The sequence below is a fragment of the Podarcis cretensis genome (genome assembly GCF_951804945.1).
Source record: "Podarcis cretensis genome assembly, chromosome: 7".
In the NCBI taxonomy this organism is placed as follows: Eukaryota; Metazoa; Chordata; class Lepidosauria; order Squamata; family Lacertidae; genus Podarcis; species Podarcis cretensis.
In genome coordinates, this window is record NC_137176.1 from 57,167,823 (window position 1) to 57,189,260 (window position 21,438).

General features: G+C 42.8%; 1 protein-coding gene across 1 annotated transcript in view; it reads left to right on the forward strand.

Moving 5' to 3' along the window:
- Positions 1-21,438, forward strand: part of CLVS1 (clavesin 1) — a 67,700-nt gene that overhangs the window by 17,504 nt on the left and 28,758 nt on the right. The window contains exon 3 of the mRNA XM_079984668.1: positions 9,775-9,949. Within this exon, the coding sequence (XP_079840794.1) occupies positions 9,775-9,949 (175 nt within the window). The remainder of the gene's footprint in view (positions 1-9,774; positions 9,950-21,438) is intronic.

Sequence of the window (21,438 nt, forward strand, 5' to 3'; positions counted from 1 at the left end):
CCCTTTTGCTTCCAAGCAGTTTCATTCCTGGAACTACTGGAACAAGCTCCCATGTTTTGTTCCTCTCTAAGGAATCAAGCTCAGCCTTCATGGCATTTAACCATGGCTCAGCATCCTTTGAATCCAAATCCTGGATTTCTTGGAAACTTGAAGGTTCAAATACCTTCTTGGAGCTTTTAACAGCTGCTACTGCTGTCTTAGCAAATTCAATCAGCAAATCTCTTTGGAGGTCTGCCTTTTGTGGCTCTTTGTGACCTGCGAATTAGCCTTAAGTCTTCAACACTCTCCTCTTCCTTCTTAGGAGAAAAGTGACCTATTGTAAACAATGGTTCCTCCAATTCTTGATCAGAGCTTTCAGAGGGTCGCATAGAGGCTTTCGCACTCTTGAAATCCTCTGAATCACCCGATTCAGTTTCAGACTCAGAATCAGGACCTTCATCAGTGGGTGTGGGTTGTTGTGGTAGCTGTGGCTGTTGCTGCTGCTTTTGCTGTTGCCTATCCTCAGTCTCATCACTGTCATCAGGATAACATTGGAAAATTCCCACATTCTCCCCCCACTTGGCATTGTACTCAACACTTCTTGTGAGCCTAATTGTCTTAGAGTCAGTCATCATTATTCTGTAAGAACCTTTCTGATAACCTAGAAAGATACCATGCAATCCACGCTTGCCTAACTTGGAGCTTTGTGGTGTGTGAACCCACATGTCAGAACCAAAAATTCTCATGTGTTTGATGTAAGGCTTCTTGCCAAACATCTTCTCATAGGGGGTACAACCAATCACTGAAGATAACCTGCGATTATAACTGTAAACAAAACAAGAGAGAGATTTAGCCCAATAACTCTCTGGAAGATTTGCATCATGCAGCAAGGTTTTCATACCCTTGAAGCAATGTCTGATTTGCCCTCTCGCAAAGTCCATTCTGCCATGGCGAGCAAGGACTAGACAAATCGTGCTGAATTCCTTTCTCAGTCAGAAAAGCTTCAAACTGCTGAGAAGTGAATTTCCCCCCCCCCGCGATCAGAGAAAAGAGTCTTTATCTTCTTACCATGCACTTTTTCCAACCAAGCACAGAATTCCTTGAACCTTGGAAAAGCCTCTGATTTCTGCTTGAGATTATGCACATAAATATACCTGGAAAATTCATCAATGAGAACCATGAAGTACCTGTTTCCACCCGAAGAGGGCGATAGTGGACCAACCAAATCAGCATGAACAACCTGGTATGGTTCTGTAGCTTGCCTACTAGACACCTTACCTTTCGCAGCCATTTTCACCTTGTTTGCTGCGCATGCCTTACACTTCATGTGGTACCTGCAGGGTTTAATAGTCATACCTTCAACCAAGGCAGGCATTTTAGATACTGCCTCAAAATGCAAATGACCAAATTTCCTGTGAAAATCATGAATACATCCTGCATGCAAACTTTTGTTAGAACCTGCAATGCAACAAGTTTCATCCTGCACATCATCATCAAAATACAAAACAAACAAACTATCAACATATTCAGCATGCAATACATAATCGTTTTTCTTTGTGATGGTGCACTTCTTGTTCTTGAAGGAAACGTCAATTTTCCATTCATTCAGCTGCGCAACACTGAGTAGATTGTGTTTGGCATCTGGAACGTAGAGCACGTCTTGTATCGATAAGTCCAAACTGTGAAGAACAACAGTTCTGTAGCCTTGACTGGGGATCGTGTGGTCATCCGCCTGGTGAATTGCACCTTCCTGCGGTGTAAAAGACATGAACAGTCGCTTATCGTTGCATAAGTGGTGTGTTGCGCCCGTATCCACCACGAAGAAAGATCTAGACGTCTTCTGGGCCTTTGCAACCTTTGGAGTGAAGCGTGAGACCATTGCCTTGTGCTGCGTTGTCCTGGACACCGGACCTTTGCCTTTGCCTTGGCCTTTTCCACATGATGAGCTTTCGCTGCGCTGCTCTGTCTTGGCCCTGGGATATCTGCATTCCCTCTTCATATGGCCTAGACGTCCACACGAGTAGCATTTCACTGCCTTCAAAGCTTTGGCGCCATCTGGTGGTTCCACTGCATTCTGGGATGACGTCTGTGAAGACTCCTCCTTACCCATGCAGCTAGCACCCCGGCGGTCTGCTTCGTTCAGAATCACGGCAGTAACATGGGCTACTGTGAGCTGAGCAGTTGGCTGAACAACAATCTGAGTGGCAACGGACTCCCAACTTGAACCCAAAGAATGTAGTATCATGAAGGAATACACAGCCTCTGGAAAGGTGAGTCCTCTCTGTTGCAGCTCATGTCTCAGATTCTGCATCTCCATCAGATGTGTACACACATCTGCACCTTCAGCAAGTGCCATATCATGCAGCTTGGCATAGTAGAACAAAGAAGCACCAGCTTCTGTTCTCAAATGAGAATCTTCCAAAGTGTCCCAAATTTCTCTGGCTGAGGTCTTATCACGCAACAGACAGAGCTCTTCTGAGGAGACTATCAATGTAAGAGTTCCCCTTGCTTTGGAATCCTTTGCTGCCCATTCATCTGATATTGGAGCTGGGGGGCGTGGCGTCTGTAATAACTGTAAACAGACCTTCTTTTCGCAGAAGAGCCTCTGCGTAGAGCACCCAGTTCGCGTAATTCTTTTTATTGAGTTTAGGAATCCCACAAGCATCAGCCAGCCCTGCATTAGCCATCTCTGCTGCTTTAAACAAGCTGCATCTGTGTTTAGCTGCTTCATTCCAAAAGCACTTTTAAAAGTACTTTCGGTTTTCAAGCCTCCCAAGCCTCTGCCGAGCAGACGGCTTTAAAAGTTCAAAGTCCAGCCATAAAGCCATTAATTAGGAGCTGGCAGGCTGCCCGGAGCAATGAGCACATACCTCTCATCAATCAACTTGACGCGCAGATAACATCCGATCCGTCCCTCTGCCCCTGCTGACATTCCGATCCTTTGTTTCTTTGTTCCTTTGCCAGGAGCCATTAGTTCCATTTTTCTGGGCCCATAACCAAAAATGTGAGGTTTTGACCAGCTTCGGCCCATCTGAAGCTGAAGCTGATACAGGCTCATCTTATCTGGAGCCCAAAGCCGAGCGTCGTCACACACACAGCGGAAGGATAAGCAGTATGTGCCACATTCTTAACTTTATTTACACTTCTATGCTGAGAGAATACAAACATGCATCTTGCCTCTGCGAGAGCAGAGAAGCAACTCCTCTCGGAAACAAAGAACACCGAGAGAACAGTGAAAAACAGGAAACCAGTGAATGTCACATCCAGTCTCCCATTCCCGTGGGAACCCAACAGTAACTCTGACTGTGGAATGCAAAACAAAGCCTTGCGACTGCATTTGCTGCTCAGTGAGGGAAATAGAAACCAACAGCTCCGGCCTGGTGGAACGCTCTGCCTCATGAGACCAGGGCCCTGCAGGATCTTATTTCTTTCCGCAGGGCCTGTAAGACAGAGTTGTTCCGCCTGGCCTTTGGCTTGGAGCCAATTTGATTCCCTCCCTCTCTTTCATTCTTTTTTCTTTTCCTTTCTCCTCCTGAGATGAGGAGATTAATATTTTAATGTTTCAATATTTTAATGTTGTATTTTAATTTTGTTTTTAAGTTGTAATTATTCAGCTTGTTTTTATTATTGCTTGTTAGCCGCCCTGAGCCCGGCCTTGGCTGGGGAGGGCGGGGTATAAATAATAATAATAATAATAATAATAATAATAATAATAATAATTCCTTTGTTTCTTATATTGTAGTACTGTTTGAATTATAAGCAGGTTAACTGTAATAATGAAAAAGAAAGAAAAGGGGTGTATGTGGGGGAATACAGTTGGAAAGCCTACAGATCTAGCACACGTATTGCGATTGCTACAGCAGGATCTACAAAAACCACCAGCAATGTTTAAATCATCCATGGTTAACCACTGCATGAAAACGTAGATAGAGCCCTGCTGGAGTAGACCAAAGTCCTATCTAGTCCAGTGTCCTGTTTCCTACAGTGGTCAGTCTATGGGAAACTCACAATGCAGTAGTCATCTCCCAATGTTGTTCCCCAGGAACTTGTGTTTAAAGGCAGGGGATTTCCAATACTGGAGAGAGTACACAGCCCAGTAGCAGCCAGTGGGGAGGGGTGGGGCACGGTGGCATTGCTTACCTGGTTTCCTAATGCAGTGCTCACTTCCAGGAACCAAGATGGAGAGAGGTGAAGCAGTGGGGATTTCAGGGTGGGTAGTGGATTGGCTATGCCACTGCTACCGCTGCTCTGACATCATTACCCTTATCTGGCTCCCTTCACATTGGGAAGCTAGGTGACACAATACTGCAACTGTTCCTCATCAGGAATTGCCACAGCCAGTTGATAGTTCTGATAATTCCTGCACCTTTCCCAGTTCTACAGTATCCCTTTTGAGATGTGGCAACCAGAGCTGTATGTAGTATTCCCAATGTAGCCCATAGGTTTGTATTATCATATTGTCAATTTTGTCTTCAATTCATTTCCCAATGATACCCTAGGCTTGAAATTTGCCCCTCTGCCTTAATAATATCTCAGAGAAGTGGCAATTTCTTGAAGTGGTGAAAACTAGTTGATATCGTGGTTGCTCTGAATTTTTTAACCTCTGCTTTGATGTGAAATTAGCAGGTACTAAATTCAATAGCAATCAAATCCCTAAGTGTCATTTTGAAATTTCAACAGAATGGTATTGACAGGTCAGGAACAGGGAAAAATAGTACCATTACTATCCTCCAATTTGATCAAGAGCATCTTGAAGTCAAATTACAGTCTTTGTAAATTAAGTCTTGTGAAGATCTGGTTCATTTCGTTGTAACTAAAGGGTCCTGTGCTTGTTCTATGTTTTTTTCCAGTACTTTGCCCTGATTGTACAAAATATAGCTTCCAAAGCAATACAGCCTTGACAAGTCAGATTACATAAAAAGTGGCACCAAGTCCCTCTGATCAAAGCAACAAACAACAATCATTTTCTGTCATCAAGACACTCTGATCCATAAAAGGGAAATGTTTTCTCCCTTTCTCTAAGGCATTCCCAGTTATGCATCCTTAATGTATAACATGTATGTTAGGTTATATCAACATTAAAGGTAAAGGTAAAGGTACCCCTGCCCGTACGGGCCAGTCTTGACAGACTCTGGGGTTGTGCGCCCATCTCACTTAAGAGGCCAGGGGCCAGCGCTGTCCGGAGACACTTCCGGGTCACGTGGCCAGCGTGACATCGCTGCTCTGGCCAGAGCCAGAGCCAGAGCCAGAGCCGCACACGGAAACGCCGTTTACCTTCCCGCTGGTAAGCGGTCCCTATTTATCTACTTGCACCCGGAGGTGCTTTCGAACTGCTAGGTTGGCAGGCGCTGGGACCGAGCAGCGGGAGCGCACCCCGCCGCAGGGATTCGAACCGCCGACCTTTCGATCGGCAAGCCCTAGGCGCTGAGGCTTTAACCCACAGCGCCACCTGCGTCCCCATATCAACATTAGGTGGTTGCTTATATTGCTTCTGCTGCTGGGTCCTAAATGTGTGAATTCAATTGGGGTTTAGGCCTGGTTTTGGCACAGAAACTGCTTTGGTCACCCTGTATGATGACCTCTGTCGAGAGAGAGACACAAGGGAAACATGTCCCTGACAATTCTCCTCGACCTCTCAGTGGCTTTTGATACCATCGGCCATGGTATCCTTCTGGAGCAACTGTCAGAACTAGGGGTGGGTGATATCGCTTTGCAGTGGTTCCAGTCCTACTTGGATGGTCGTTCCCAGAGGGTGTTGCTTGGGGAAAGCTTTTCAGCCCTATGGAACTTCAATGTGCTTAACATCTACATGAAATCGCTGGGTGGGGTCATCCGGAAGTTTGGAGTACATTGTCAGCAGTATGCTGATGACACTCAGCTCTATTTCTCCTTTACATCTGCAGGTGAGGCAGTGGAAGTGCTGGACCAGTGTCTTGCCTCGTTAATGGACTGGATGAGAGCCAACAAACTGAAGCTCAATCCAGATAAGACTGAGGCGCTGTTAGTGGATGGTTCCCTAGACAGGATGGGTGGGAGATCGCCTGCTTTTGATGGGGTTACACTTCCTCTGAAGGAGCAGGTTTGTAGCTTGGGAGTGCTCCTGGATCCCTTGCTGTCACTTGAGGCTCAGAAGTACCTTTAATCATCTTCAGTTGGTGGCCCAGCTACACCCCTATCTGAATTCAGCTAGTGCAGAATTCAGCAGCCAGGTTGCTCACCTGAGCAATATGGTTTGAGCATATTACACTGATCCTGGTCAGACTGCACTGGCTACCAATTAGTTTCCGGGCCCAATTCAAAGTGTTGGTTTTAACCTACAGAGCCTTAAACAGCCCAGGACCACAATACCTCAAGGACAGCCTCTTTCCATATGAACCTACCTGGTCCCTGAGATCATCTTCTGAGGCACTTCTTTGTGTGCCTCCCCCTCGAGAGGTCCGGAGGGTGGTAACACAAGAACGGGCCTTTTCTGCAGTGGCTCCCCATCTGTGGAATGCTCTCCCAAGGGAAGCTCACCTGGCACCTTCATTATACACCTTTAGGCACCAGGCAAAAATGTTTCTTTTTAACCAAGCCTTTGGTTGATTTGATTGACATCCTATGCCCTTTTAAAATGTGTGTGGGGTTTTTTTTTGGGGGGGGGGGGCTATTGGGTTGTTGTTTTTATTTTGATTATGTATTTTGTGGTTTTATATTCTGATTTTATTCTGTGAACTGCCCTGAGACCTGTGGGTATGGGACGGTATATAAATTCAATTAATAATAATAATAATAACGTAAGTTCCACAAAGATCAAGAATAAGAATATGAATATGAATATTTTTAGATTGCAGTATTTACTGTAACAAAGACGTAAATATCTATGATAGCAGTCTTTAGTGCAATAAAACACAGAAATATTGGAATTGTGTTAAAGCACAAAGGCGGGGAACTCTTCTGATGGTTTTTGCGATACAATTGGTTAATGGGGATGAGACTTAAATTCTCCCATACTAGCACATGAATCCCAGTGTTTCCCCTCTTTCCCCTTCCTTGTTTAAATCGTCAGCTTGGACATTATTTCTTATGTTAAAATAATCCTATCACAGTATGCCTTGGCTACTCGTGCAATCTGCTTGTGGCATTAACATAAACTTTCAATCTTGCTATGTATGGAGGATATCAGGATAGGTGCTGGGCTGGTAGTTTAGTATTGCATATGCAAGCTTCAGGTTCATGTGCTCCCCTTTCCCTTCCCATTCTTTAGTGTGGCCTTTAGGACAAAATTAGAAGCAAAAGCTTTCAACTAACCACAGAATTTGTTTGCCTGAACTGTAAACTGTGGTTAGTGTCAACTATGTTTCATGGCAGGCAGGGAGAGCATTGCTGGATCTCAGAACTGTTCCAGCTCACGCTCTTCATTAGCTTTGCTCTGTGCCCTCCTTGAATGCATTTGCCAGTCTGGAATGTGCCTTGAACTCTGATAATACTTTACCTTGATGGAGGATGAAAGATTTTGTGGGATGGTGGTAGTTAGGAACCACTGACTTTTGTGTGGCTGGACTATCGCCTATGGTAAGAGTCATATCCTTTGCCCCATCATCCATATTTGCCATATTCACTGACCATTGACATGTGGCCCCAGGAAGGGTATATATGAGGGCATGTGGCCCTTGCATTGAAAAAAGTTACCCATCCCTGGATTAGAGTAACAAACCAGGATCACTAACCACTGTTTGAACACCAACCAAGGTTTGGACATAATGAGTAACTGGTGTTAGTTGAAAACAGATGTGAAAGGCTTTGATCTTCTTGCAGCTGTGATACAGTTTAAGCAGGGATCCAACTGTGGTTTAGTGTTGCATCCATATGCAGTCACTTTCAAGCTCTACAATTCTATAAATGTAGGAAAGATACAGAGATAGCAAAGTCGTAGCTGTAAATAGAGCTGCACATAATCAGGTATTATTATTATTATTATTATTATTATTATTATTATTATTATTTCAGGTAGGTAGCTGTGTTGGTCTAACGCAGTAGAAATATATATATAAAAATAAAAAATTGTCCAGTGGCACCTTAGAGACCAGACTCTTGCGTGCACACAAAAGCTCATATCAAGAACAAACTTAGTTGGTCTCTAAGGTGCTACTGGACTCTCTGTCTGTCTCTCTCTCTATATATATACTGTATATTTATACCCCACCCATCTGGCTGTGTCTCCCCAGCCACTATGGGCAGCTCCCAGCAGAATATTAATAATAATGATTAAAAAAGCAATAAAACATCAGTAGAGGTTCATATTGGACTACCCTAGAAGGACTAATTTCTGTGTTTTGAAAATTGGTAAAATATGCCTTAACTAAAGACTGATACAGTAGAGTAATAAGAAGAAAGGCCAAGGTCTTCAGGATAAAATGCAGGGAGTCCTAAAACAGAGTATTATAATTATCAGCAATGAAAAACGCTAGGTTATTTATCTAATCATATTAGTGATACAGAGCTACAGTTTCCACATACTTACAAGCATCAGTCAGTTTTGTATTACTTGCAACCTCACAAGGAAAGGAAAGGTCTAGGCATTGTCAGCCAGACAATTAAGAATTGTACTCAATGTACAGTGGTGGTCAGAGAAGTTAATAAGATACAAGGCTGAATTAAGAAAGAACAATTCAAAGTGTGAAAAAAGATAACATGAGAGCAATTATGCACACTGATATATTATTATCACTTTTAATACTTCATATTTTCAATATCTGATCTGGAAAAGCCAAAAGCCAAAAAGAAACAGAAAGATCCAAAGAAGCTCAAATAAACTAATTTGTTCCCGATAGAGGGAAGTGAAAAGATGAACAAATTGGAAATCATACAGAAGCAATATAATATGGGCTGAGAAAAGGGTGGGTGCTTAGCTCAAATGAAAAGAGCTTGTGAAAAGAAGGCAGAGAACAATTGGTCACTATCCCCTTTGTGGATAATAAATGCAACAATAGGATTACATTACAGAACATAGATTTATCTTCATCATTAGGAAAGCAATGCTGCACAGCAGAATTTCTTCAGCGAGATAAACTGCCAAGTAATCTATTTGCTGGATGATTTTGAAGGATAGGTGCAGACTTTTGTTCTCCAGGAATGACTTAGGAATAATGTTGTGATTTAAAAATGTCTTAAATTTGTCAGTTCTTTATTGAATTTCTAAAAGTCTGGATAAGTTGATCAGCTCCAGCTGTCCCACCGAGGACTCTTGTTTTGTGGAAAGAAGCCAGACTTTGGAAACACAAGCTGGATTGTGTTTCATAACCAGAGGAGGAACCAAGAGGGCTGGCTTGCCCATAAGGTGGGCTAAGGTAGTGCTTCAGATGGCAGAAACCCAGGAGGCAGTGCCACTGTGGGTGCCCTGCTCACCTCTCTACCTCCCTCGCTGTTAGAGAAGCAGTGCTGGCTTCCAGTGAGATCTCACCAAGCTCTGCAAGATCTCACAAGTTCACATTAGAACCCGTCACTAACACCATTGCTTTGTGGGTGCTTCAGTAAGAGTGAAGTGGTGGGGGCAGCAAGTTGGTGGGGGCACGTTCCTTCCTCATCTCAGGTGGTGAAGCAGGACATGCCGCCCTGGGAACCAGCACCATTTTCTTTGAAAAATGTTTATTGGAATATTTTGAAATATCTGCCATTTCAGAAAACATTAATCCAAATCATGAAATGTTGATTCTTTCACTAGAAAAATATTAATAATTTCATTCATTCATTCATTCATTGCTTGTGATTTGTTGATAACTACAATTATTTTCTCCTCTTTTATTCCATCCCTAGGAATTCTTTCATAGACATTTTACGGGCTATTCTGCTGTCCTTAGAAGTTCTCATTGAAGACCAAGAGCTTCAGATAAACGGCTTCGTTCTAATTATAGACTGGAGTAATTTCTCCTTCAAGCAAGCTTCCAAATTAACACCTTCTATCCTCAAACTGGCCATTGAAGGGTTACAGGTATGTGGAATGGGGATATTGTGTACACGATGCCCTGTGAATAATGTATCGTCAGGGTAGGTACCAGGAGCTGGTCAGTAATAACACACATGGTGTCAGTGAAGTTGACTCCTTATTCAAAGAAATAAGCAGCTCAGGTGTACAGGCCTAGTGAACAAGGCAACTCTTCCCAGTAGATCTTGCCCCAATGAGGCAGTTGGGAGGACTGAAGGTCCCCACCTTTCCACAGTTGCCTAAGCCTCCTCCTCCCCCAGGTCCTTTCCAAGCAATCTGAGACTCCAGCAATGTGTCTGTCTCTGCTCCATCCTCTTCATACCTCTACTGATCCTGGGAGACCAAGGGGTGGGGGATCTGGTTGCAGCAGACAGGGAGACCCCTGGCTTCTTCAACAGCCTGTCTGATCCCTGCCCCTTGGCCCCACCCCTCCTCTCCACCCTCTGCTTCTGCCTTTGATTCTGGACTGCTCTCTGCCATAGCCACTTCCTGCTCACTAAACCCTGTTATGTCTTCAGCTTCCAAAACTTCCTCCTCCCACCTCTGCTCCCACCTCTGTTCCTTCTTCTCTCTCTGAACACTCAGCATCATCCCACCTCCACTCCCCAGGCTCTGAGCCTTCTTCCCCTGGGGGTTCCCTTGCCAGTCAATGACATGCGGGTATGCTGATTGCTGGAGACGTATTGTGTTTTATATAGCATGGAGAGAGGAAGGAAAAATCAGTAAGAAAAGAATAATCATTTGAGTAAATGAGCTTTAAGCCAGTCAGAATTTCAAATGTTTGTTTATTGCTTTCATTTAAATGGTGAGCTATTCTTACCACAGGCCTGTCCTACTTACTGCAGCAATTAAGAATAATGTTTAGAGATTTGTGATTTAATCCACATGATACTTCCTGGAGATTAAAAACTTACAACATCTGCCTGATGAAACACATGCCAAACACATGCGGGGCCTATGCATATGTACTGAATGTGGATTAATAAGCCCCCAGAGACACAGCTGAGCACCAGACACTTTGCCTGCATAGCCAAAAGCCCAGTTGTGTGTGTGTTTGTGTGTTAGTTAATACAGACTATTAAAATCAGAGCAGAATAGGGTATGTTGCTAATGTCTGAAGCGGGAGATTTATGGGCAAACTGAAAATACTGGGACTAGATCTTGTGGTTTATACCTCACCTCAGGTATGATCTCTAAAATGGGTTCCACTACTGTATTTATTTGTTTTTTGTAGGCAATTTTTCTCAGTGTGGAATTTAAGTTTGAATGTGTACATTTGCTTCTGAATAGGCATGAATAGAAATGTTCTGTAAGTTTTCCAGAGCAAAGTATGACCCAATGAGCTCTGCTCACCCATGGGGATGGTAATTATTATTATTATTATTATTATTATTATTATTATTATTGTTATTATTATTATATTGATTATTTGTAACCTGCCTATCTGGCTGGGTTTCCCCAGCTACTCTGGGCGGCTCGCAACAGAATATTAAAAACACTTTAAAACAACAATAAAAACTTCCCTAAACAGAGTTGCCTTCAGATGTCTTCTAAAAGTCAGATAGTTGTTTATTTCCTTGACATCTGATAGCAGGGCATTTCACAGGGCGGGCACCACTACCAAGAAGGCCCTCTGCCTGGTTCCCTGTAGCCTCATTTCTCGCAGTGAGGGAACAGCCAGAAGGCCTTGGACCTCAGTGTCCAAGCTGAACGATGGGGGTGGAGACGCTCCTTCAGGTATACTGGGACGAGGCCGTTTAGGGCTTTAAAGGTCAGCACCCATTGCCCTCCAGATATTGTTGAACTCCAGCTCCCATCAGCCCCAAACAACATGGCCAGGAATGATGGGAGTTGTAGACCAATATCTGGAAGGGTACAAGCTGCCAACTCTGATGTAGAGCTATCTACTCAGCCTGGGAACAAAGACTAAATTCCGGGATTGATTGTATTTTGGAATGTGGATGCCTTTCAAGCACCAAGAAACATCAGCAAGGGCTAAGGAAGTGAAACACACCAGGTCCTCTCCTGTGTATAGTGTAAGCAGAAATAGTGTACTTATTTCTTAAATTTTGTACACTGCTTGATTGTAAAAACCGGCTTACAAAAAGAATAAAACAGTAAAATTACTGGCAAAAACAGTTTAAAACAACCATTTGTAATATTTGAAAAGATTAAAATCAGCTATATACTAACAACAGATTAAAACACACACCAGCATTCTACATATCTGGGTAGGCTTGTTTAAACAATAAATAAATAAATGTTTTTAGCAGGCACCAAAAAGAGGGCAGTGAAGGCACCTGCTAGATGTCAATAGGAAGAAAGTTCCAAAGTGTATGCCAACCACACTACCCATAGAGGTGATATTTGGTTCAGGATGCATAGTAATGTGAACTTAGGTAATGCACACTTCCTGAAATGTAGCCATCCTCCCAAATGCACACTGCTTTGAATTCTGCAGGGTTCTTCAAGCCCAAAATATGCATGTAAATGCATATATTAGGGGGAAATGTGCTTAAAAATGGATATACTAGTAGAAAATGACATATACAAATGCACTATATTATGGAAGATTGCTTGGGGGGAAATTGGTATACTGGGCATTAAAACGTTGCAGAAATATGTTGTATTTCTAAAAATGTAAACTGATCCAGAAGTGTTGCAAACTGAACTTGGCATTAGAAAAACGAGCCAATGAGAAAACAAAGCTAACATATTTGTCCACCCCTAACTGTTTGCAATGCTTGTATTGAGCTTTGAAGGTAACTCAAGATGTAATAGCAAGCGATAGGTTTGAATTTATTATTACGACCTCTCTTGGCTTCAGACAATGGAATAGCTAAGACTCTGCTTTATTGGTTAAGTGCTCTCACATCATAATAGGCAATTACCTGGAAGTGCTACTATTCAAGACCTTTACACTAAGAAATTCACTTTCTTTTGATGTTTAGAATTCCATGTTTCCAGAATAACTTTTCATAGCTGTTTATAGAAGTCAACAAAATGCTTAGTTATTCATTACATTTTCAGCTATTTATAGGCAGTCCCATAACAGGAAATCCCCTCAGTTTTTTTTACAAAAGAAAACAAGAGAATTATTAAAGACCACAGTAGACAAAATGTAGGGAATAATAAGACACCAATTAGGATCAAAGCAGATAAATTCAAAGCAGAGAGTCAATGACTAAAATCTACAGGCCGTAAACAATAATAACAGCCACAATTTAAATTAAAATGGAGAACAAAAAGGGTTTTCCTGGGGCCAAAAAGGCATCAGAGTAGGTGCCAGACAAGGCTCTCGGGTGATCCTGGTGGGGTGCCATGCCCCCGGGACGCACACCAGCCCCAGCCCCACCCCCACCTGCTCTCCACCCCCCAGTGCCGGAGCATGAAGCTCTGCCACTGGAGATGGCATTCCACAAATGGGAGCCACTACTGAAAAGGTCCTTTTACTCATAGCCACCAAGGGCCATAGATTATGTCATGCTACAGATGGGAAGTGGTGACTCTTCAGGTACTGAGGTCCCAACAAGGAAGGGCTTTCAAGGGCAAAAGACTGAACAGCACTTTTAATTGGGCCTGTAAATGAACTCGTAGTCAGTGAAGATGGCAAAATACTGGCATAATATGTTTATACCAGTTTGCATCCATGTTCTGCTTGAACTGAAATTTCTGGACTATTTTCAAATGCAACTGCATGTGTAATGGGTTGTGAGAGGAATAGTTCACTAACTGTCAAGTTAGGTAGTAGCTGGCCTCACAAACTAGGCTGGTAGAATGCAATTCAAGCTACAGAGGTCACTTGTGTCTCTACTGGCAGAGATGGATCATTAAGTACCCTCAAATTACGAACCTAACTAATCCTTTAGGTGGAGTGCATTCCCTCCAGAACAGGATTTATTTGTTTTATTTATTAACTTTATATACAGTGGTACCTTGGGTTACATACACTTCAGGTTACATACGCTTCAGGTTACAGACTCTGCTAACCCAGAAATAGTACCTCAGGTTAAGAACTTTGCTTCAGGATGAGAACAGAAATTGTGCTCCGGTGGCTCAGCAGCAGCAGGAGGCCCCATTAGCTAAAGTGGTGCTTCAGGTTAAGAACAGTTTCAGGTTAAGTACGGACCTCCGGAACGAATTAAGTACTTAACCTGAGGTACCACTGTACTGCCCTTCTTCTGAACATCTCAGGAAGGTTTGCAAGACAAAAATACAGGATAAATAAATAGATAAAACAAACACAAAATGAAATAATAACTCCCCCTCCCACAAACACATTTAAAAGGCCATAGAATATTAAATAGCCAAAGGCCTGGTTGAACACCATTCATCTAGGCAGATAAACCTCCCATTAACACTACCTCATTCTTGCTTGGACTGAGCTACAGGTTTTGGGCCCTCATCGAATCTATTACTGCAGCTAGTAAAAGACTAACATTTCCACTTCCTCAACTGGCTTTGATGAAAAAGAGAAATTGTGTTTGGTGGCATCCACATACCACTAATACCACACACCAAATCTGGATCATTCTATTCAGTGTTCAACATAGCTACTAGGAATGACATAGACACTAGACAGGATCAGGCCATTCTCTGAATGGAGAGATGTAGAAAGTGGAATCCCTCAAGGACTGGTACTGAGAAACTTTTTCACAAATAACCTACAGTTTGGAGTGAGCAGTGAGGTGGCCAAGTTTGCTGATGGTACTAAATTGTTCAGGGTAATTGAAACAAAAAGAGTTTGTATGAAGAGCTCCAAAAGGACCCCTGAGTGAACGGTTGGTAAAATGGCAAATGCAATTCAATGTACTGTTCAAGGGGAGGCAATTCCAAAGGGTGGGTGCCACCACACAAAAGGCTTGATTCTTACATTATGTAAAATGGAAATCCTGATAATATCTGAAGGAAGCCCTCAGCTGTGCTGTATATAAGGAGTGCGATAATCTTTTAGGTATTGGAATGTGTCCTTTTGGTCCTCCCTGCTCTTGTTTCTGGAATATAACATGCCTTTGTCTTTTTAAAAAAAGCTGGCTGTGTTCAAAGAATTCTATACATTTCAGATGTTCCATATGAACCTCACATTACTAGGTTCATTATCAGAGCAACTTGGTTAACTCGTTTGAAAGCAAACTATTTGAAACTACTATCAGACAAATATATCTAATCAGTCACAATGTTGCTCATTGCAATCCATTTATCTGCCTACAGCAGGGGTCAGCAAACTTTTTCAGCAGGGGGCCAATCCACTGTCCCTCAGACCTTGTGGGGGCTGGACTATATTTTTTTTGGGGGGGGGAAATGAACGAATTCCTATGCCCCACAAATAACCCAGAGATGCATTTTAAATAAAAGGACACCTTCTACTCATGTAAAAACACGCTGATTCCCAGAACGTCCGTGGGCTGGATTTAGAAGGCGATTGGGCCGGATCCAGCCCCCAGGCCTTAGTTTGCCTACCCATGGCCTACAGAGTCCATTCTATACAGATATATATCTTTTGCATGCATAAGTTTCAAGAAGATATCCTAAGTATTCTGAAATATTTGTTTGCTATGTCAGCATTGTTTCAAAGCATTTCTGAAGCCAGTTGTACTGAAGAGCTAAACATAGACTTGAAACTAGTTAAAGCTATTGTGGAGAGTGTTGTGGTACCAGCTGAAACAAGGTCAGTTTGACATATTCCCCAGACACTTGAGCCGTCTGTTTCCAGCAGCTGTTGTGTTGTAAGGTAGAGTGGAGCTCTCTCTGAGCTGTCAGTCAAAGTGACCTTTGAAAGGAAACTAAGGATCTACTCTTTATGTAGAGAATAAAGGAGTAGGAACAGACTTTGTTTTCGCCAAGAGAAGGTCCATGTTGGTTATCCATCTGCCATTGCATGGAACCAAGATGAAACGAAGAAGAAAAAAGAAAAGATTTCAGACAATAGATTTGCTTTTGTTCCTTGGAGATTGGGGCAGACTACTTAGAAAATTTGCACACACTCTCAAACACACAGCCCTGATCCTAGGCTGAATATGTGTGGAACATAATTCAGGATCACAAATTTAATTGCTGAATTTTAACAAAATTCTACCTCATCCTCTTTCCCCAGCTTAGGTGCTTACTACCACTTGGCAAGTTAGTGGACACCAACAGTAACTCTTCTGCTGGCTCCTTTACTTGAGAAAGCACATGCACACCATTTGAATGGCAATGCTCATTGGGGGGGGGGACCCCCGAAAAATATTTTATTGGTGGTGGCAGAGGGACCTCAGAAGCTCCTATGCTTCTGAGGAAGACCATTCAAACAGTTTTTCCTGTGAAAAGGTCGAACTTTCATTTCCCTCTTTCCTACTTTATCACTTTCTTCCAAAGCTGTATTTGAAAATGCCCATTGGCACAATTGTATAGAATTATACAAGAGAACTGTTAATATAAAAGAATAAATGGTTTAATGAAGCCCAATTCAGATTAATACCTGTGGTCTAACCTGATTAGCTTATTACATAAGTCTAATGCTTCCAGTCTATTAGAAATGCTGTGTGAATATTAATGAGAGTCCTGAGGTCTTTGAACAGAAAGATCAACAATTTTTTTTTGCAGTTTTCAAGAATCAGAAAGTTATGATTTGGTTACTTTTGCAAGGGCATTTGTTAACAATATCAATAAACCTGCAAAAATCAGAGGTCATTTTCAAGCTTGCAACTCTACCATGTAGAGGTGAATCTCAGCATTAATTTGTAACATGCATGTTTACGGGGAGTCGACTCTGGAAAATGGCTGGAGTGCATCTTTGGGGACAGCCTTCATGCCAAAAATTAAAATGCTTACACATGAAAGTGTGTTGCTGATATCAGGCACACACTTAACTCATTCAATGTCAAATCCCATAAAAATATTAAGTGCTATTTTTCTAGGTAAGGAGGTGCTGGAACTCACTGTCATCACCCTCCCTTGTTCTCTTATAATGGTAATGGCAGCCCCTAAGAGGTGCCAGAACCGAGTTCCTGCAAGTTCTGGCTGAAAAAAAGCCCTGAAAATATCCACACCTGAGCTCATGATCCCCTTTAAGCAACTTGTGTGTTTGTAGCACAGACATTTATTTTAACCAGGATGCAGATTTGGCATCTGTACTGGGATCCACAGAAGCCCTGGAGGAAAGCTACAGCGCCCAAGAGTATGTGGCACCCTTGGTGTTCCAGGCACCCAAAAAGAGAGGAATCTTCTTTCTTCCTGCAGCAACAACCATCAAGTAAATATATTGTTACACACAAGACCAATCTCCACAGAGCAGTACATGACACTTCAGTGGGTCCTGGTGCTCACTCAGGGTTTGTGTTTTCTTCAGAAAACCAGGCACAACAGAGACTGTAGTGTCTTTAAGATATGTGGTTTTATTTACAAAACACACCAGCTTATTCCATAGTAGCAGCATCAGAATCCTTTGCTCTGCTGAGCACATCCAATGTTCACCATACTCAGACTAGACCTGTTGAATTGAACGAGCATGATTATCATAGGTCTGTTGATTTCATTGGGTGTCTTTTGAGTAAAACTTAGTTGCATACAGTCCTGTGCTTTTGAATGTGCAAATATGAAATGAATACATTGGGAGTCTTGTGACCGCTATGCTGACTTTCTACTTGCCAGGAACTCTTGTTCCCCAAGGAAGCATTCAAAAGTGGCATATCCCATTTTACCACTTCACTTCGTTCTGATACTTATGTGGGCTCAGCTTTATGCTGCCAGATAAATGTTTTCAGGTGTAAGAGTGAACCATGCCTCCAATTTAAATTCTGGAAGTGGGGTGGTGGGGAACCCTGTGCTTGAGCTATAAGAAGTTTTTGAATCACTGTTTTGAAGAAGGCGTAAAAGTCTTGCATTTCTCACATGACACAAAATGAGCAGTCTTGCGAACACACCCTTTAAAGGCAAAAGCGTCATGGAGCAGAACGGTTCGTGCCACCACTATTTCTTTAAACCATCAAATTATGCAGATTTCCTCCTGTTGAGGTATTAAATATTAATAAGCTTCCTGTCAGGAGACAGCACTTGAAGGAAATTTATGGCAGTTTGCTTTGCCAAAGGCCCAGGAAAACATACTGTTTTGTGTGTTTTATTGCTGTACCTGTCACTTTCTCAACATAATATTTCAGTGCTTAAGTACTACTCTTAAGTGTTCCTTTCTAAAAGGTTGACACCTTCCAAGGGCTTCTCTTTATGCATAAACTGTTGGGAGAGAGAGGACATTTGAATGTTGAAAATTTATAATTTTTAAATGACAAAGGGAAAATAAAGGTGCACACAAATTAAGATGATTTAAAAAAAATATAGCTCAGCCTACACCCCCTCATCAATGGCTGCTAATAATCTAATATTCTACAATGCTTGTGGAAACCATATGGCAAGCAGCCATTAGGGAGACCATCCCTGTCAAACCCACTCAGCCCAGGTCAGAGGAAAGTGTATCCTCATGGACCATGTTTTACTGATCCTAACTACTGATAGCTCAGTCAGTAGAGCATGAGGCTTTTAATCTGGGTCGTGGGTTTGAGCCCCACAATGGGCAAAAGATTCCTGCATTGCAGGGGCTTGGTATAGATGGCCCTCGTGGTCTCTTCCAACTCTACAGTTCTGTGATTCTTTGAAACCCTCCTATATGTCTAATGAAATCTTTGCTTGAGTCAGACTTCCAGAATTTTGCTCCTGAGATGAGATGAAATGCTAATGGGATTTCTAATGCTAATGGGGTAGCAGACATTCGCATAACATTTTCCAAATGTCACTCCAATCAGTTTCCAGATTAGTCAATGTTATTGTCGTTGAATAAGAACAGCTTTGTGTTTTATGTTTGCTAAAGCTAAGGATTACACTGAAACTTCTTCAGGCCATAAGGCATTTGTTTCATTCACTCCTCCACTCCCTCGCAGCCTGGATTTCATTTCATGCCTGGCATATTTTAAACATTTCCCCATCCGTTGCCCAACAACTGACTTATATTATTGGGGAGCAAGGGGAGGGGAGCCTTTTATCAGCCTGAGGACTACATTCCCCTGTGGGCAGCCATCCAGACATGGGTGTGGTGAGAGGCAAACATGGAGGGAACCTTTGTACAAGTGACAGCACCCAGGTGTTGAGATAGACAAGTTTGCACTAAATAGCCTTCAGGATAAGGCTGTCAGTGACTACTACTGATGACTAAATTATACCTCCATGGTTGGAGTTATCCTGATCATGGAGGTATAGTAGCCTCTGAATGTCAATGGCTGGACTGGGGAACAATAGCATGAGGGACCATTTCCCTTCTGTCTTGTTAATGGGCTTCCTTGAGGCATCTGGTTGGCTGCTACAGGGTATAGGTTGCCGTGACTACATAAGCCTTTGATCTGAACCAGCAGGACATCACTGTGACCAGAGTGCATCCTCTTCAGTCTCATCAGATACCTAGCTCTAACCTTGCTAAGGCCTTGACTTGTTTCCCACCTCATTGAGGCTTTGATGTGCGGTGAAGAAAGGGTGCAACAAGAGAGAAGTCCAGTGCCTTCTCCCTCACAAATTGCCTATGTGCACTTCTAGTCTGCTTGCACACTCTGCCCTTGTGCACACAACTGCTGCTACTTACATGCTCATGATCCACAGATGCTATGATTAAATTGAGGCCACATGGATCAAAGTCCTGAAGCAGAATTCCTAATAAAATTGGAAGATGGGATAAGATGACTGTGGTGGGAAAATGTTCACTCTCTTTTGACTGGGAGAACCATATTCATGACCATGCCCTCTGCGCTATTGGTTTCAAGAGTGGATTGAATTTTCCTTATAATTTATGAATGGGTGGCCACAGAATTGCTTAGCTCTGGCATTTGTTCTAAATGGATAATAGCTTCTTTTTACCATTGATCCAGTGAGGATAGATCTGTTTGCCACGGGACATTTGTTGTTCACAGTGTCCTTTCCCTTTGCTTTGAAGGTTAGTATGCGTCATACATGATAGGAATATGAAACTTCTGTATTTGATGGGCAAAAAGAAAGAAAGGCTAATAAGGGGAAATATTCCTAAATCAGAATGAGGTAAAAGTGGATCTCCAAAATATTTATAATAAATGAATTATTGCGTTTATAACCCACCTTTCCTCTCAGGAGCTCAGTATGACATATATGGTTCCCCTCCTCATTTTTTCCCTCACAACAGTGCCAGCAGTGATTGGCCCAAGATCTCCCAGTGAACTTCATGGCTGAGTGGGTGTGCTGTAGAATGGACATACAAAGTAAATAAAGGTAAAGGTAAAGGTACCCCTGCCCGTACGGGCCAGTCTTGACAGACTCTGGGGTTGTGCGCCCATCTCACTTAAGAGGCCAGGGGCCAGCGCTGTCCGGAGACACTTCCGGGTCACGTGGCCAGCGTGACATCGCTGCTCTGGCCAGAGCCAGAGCCAGAGCCAGAGCCGCACACGGAAACGCCGTTTACCTTCCCGCTGGTAAGCGGTCCCTATTTATCTACTTGCACCCAGAGGTGCTTTCGAACTGCTAGGTTGGCAGGCGCTGGGACCGAGCAGCGGGAGCGCACCCTGCCGCAGGGATTCGAACCGCCGACCTTTCGATCGGCAAGCCCTAGGCGCTGAGGCTTTAACCCACAGCGCCACCTGCGTCCCACAAAGTAAATAGCCTTAAGTAATTTAGTTCCTAAGGGAAATTGTGTGCTTTTAATGCTTAAAAGGAGGTAGTGAGGAAAACCTTTCTTCTTCTAAATACCACTGGATCTTCTGAGGCACTCTGATCACCACTGAGGAAAATGAAGCTACAGTGCTCACTGCAGTAATAAAGTAGATATAAAAGAAAATTGTATATTAGATAGCCAAGTCATGCCCAGAATATTAGTTCTGTGGGAAATCACTAATGTCTTCAGTGGATATTTGTTTCTAGGACCCTAGACTATGTCACTGCGTAAATTTGTGCATTTCTGTATAGAGTGGTACCTTGGTTTAGGCACAGCTTAGTTTACGAACAAGTTGGATTAAGAATGCTGCAAACCCAGAAGTAGGTGTTTTGGTTTGTGAACTTTGCCTTGGAAGCAGAACATATTCTGTTTCCTGTTGAGTGTGTTCCATTTGTAAATTGAGTCCCCCACTGCTATGGGAAAGCACGCCTTGGTTTAAGAACGCTTTGGTTTAAGAACGGACTTCCGGAATGGATTAAGTTCGTAAACCAAGGTACCACAGGGAAAAGCAGTATATTTGGAAGAAGAAGAAGAAGAAGAAGAAATGTAAAAACAGAGCATATTCTTAGTTCTTAGGGTCCTAGTTTAATTGAGTTCACCCAGACTAGAAAGAGCTTGCTGGCTTCAGCTGTTGTACAGTTCACTGTAGTATCACTGCTGGATCTGACTCTGGTAGTCTCCCTGCCTGCACAATCCTCTCTTGTGGACTTCAGGCAATACAAGATCAGCCTTCAGTGTCATTTCCATTTCAATGGATGATTATTTTGTTCTTCCCAAGGCTGAAACAGAGTGTAGG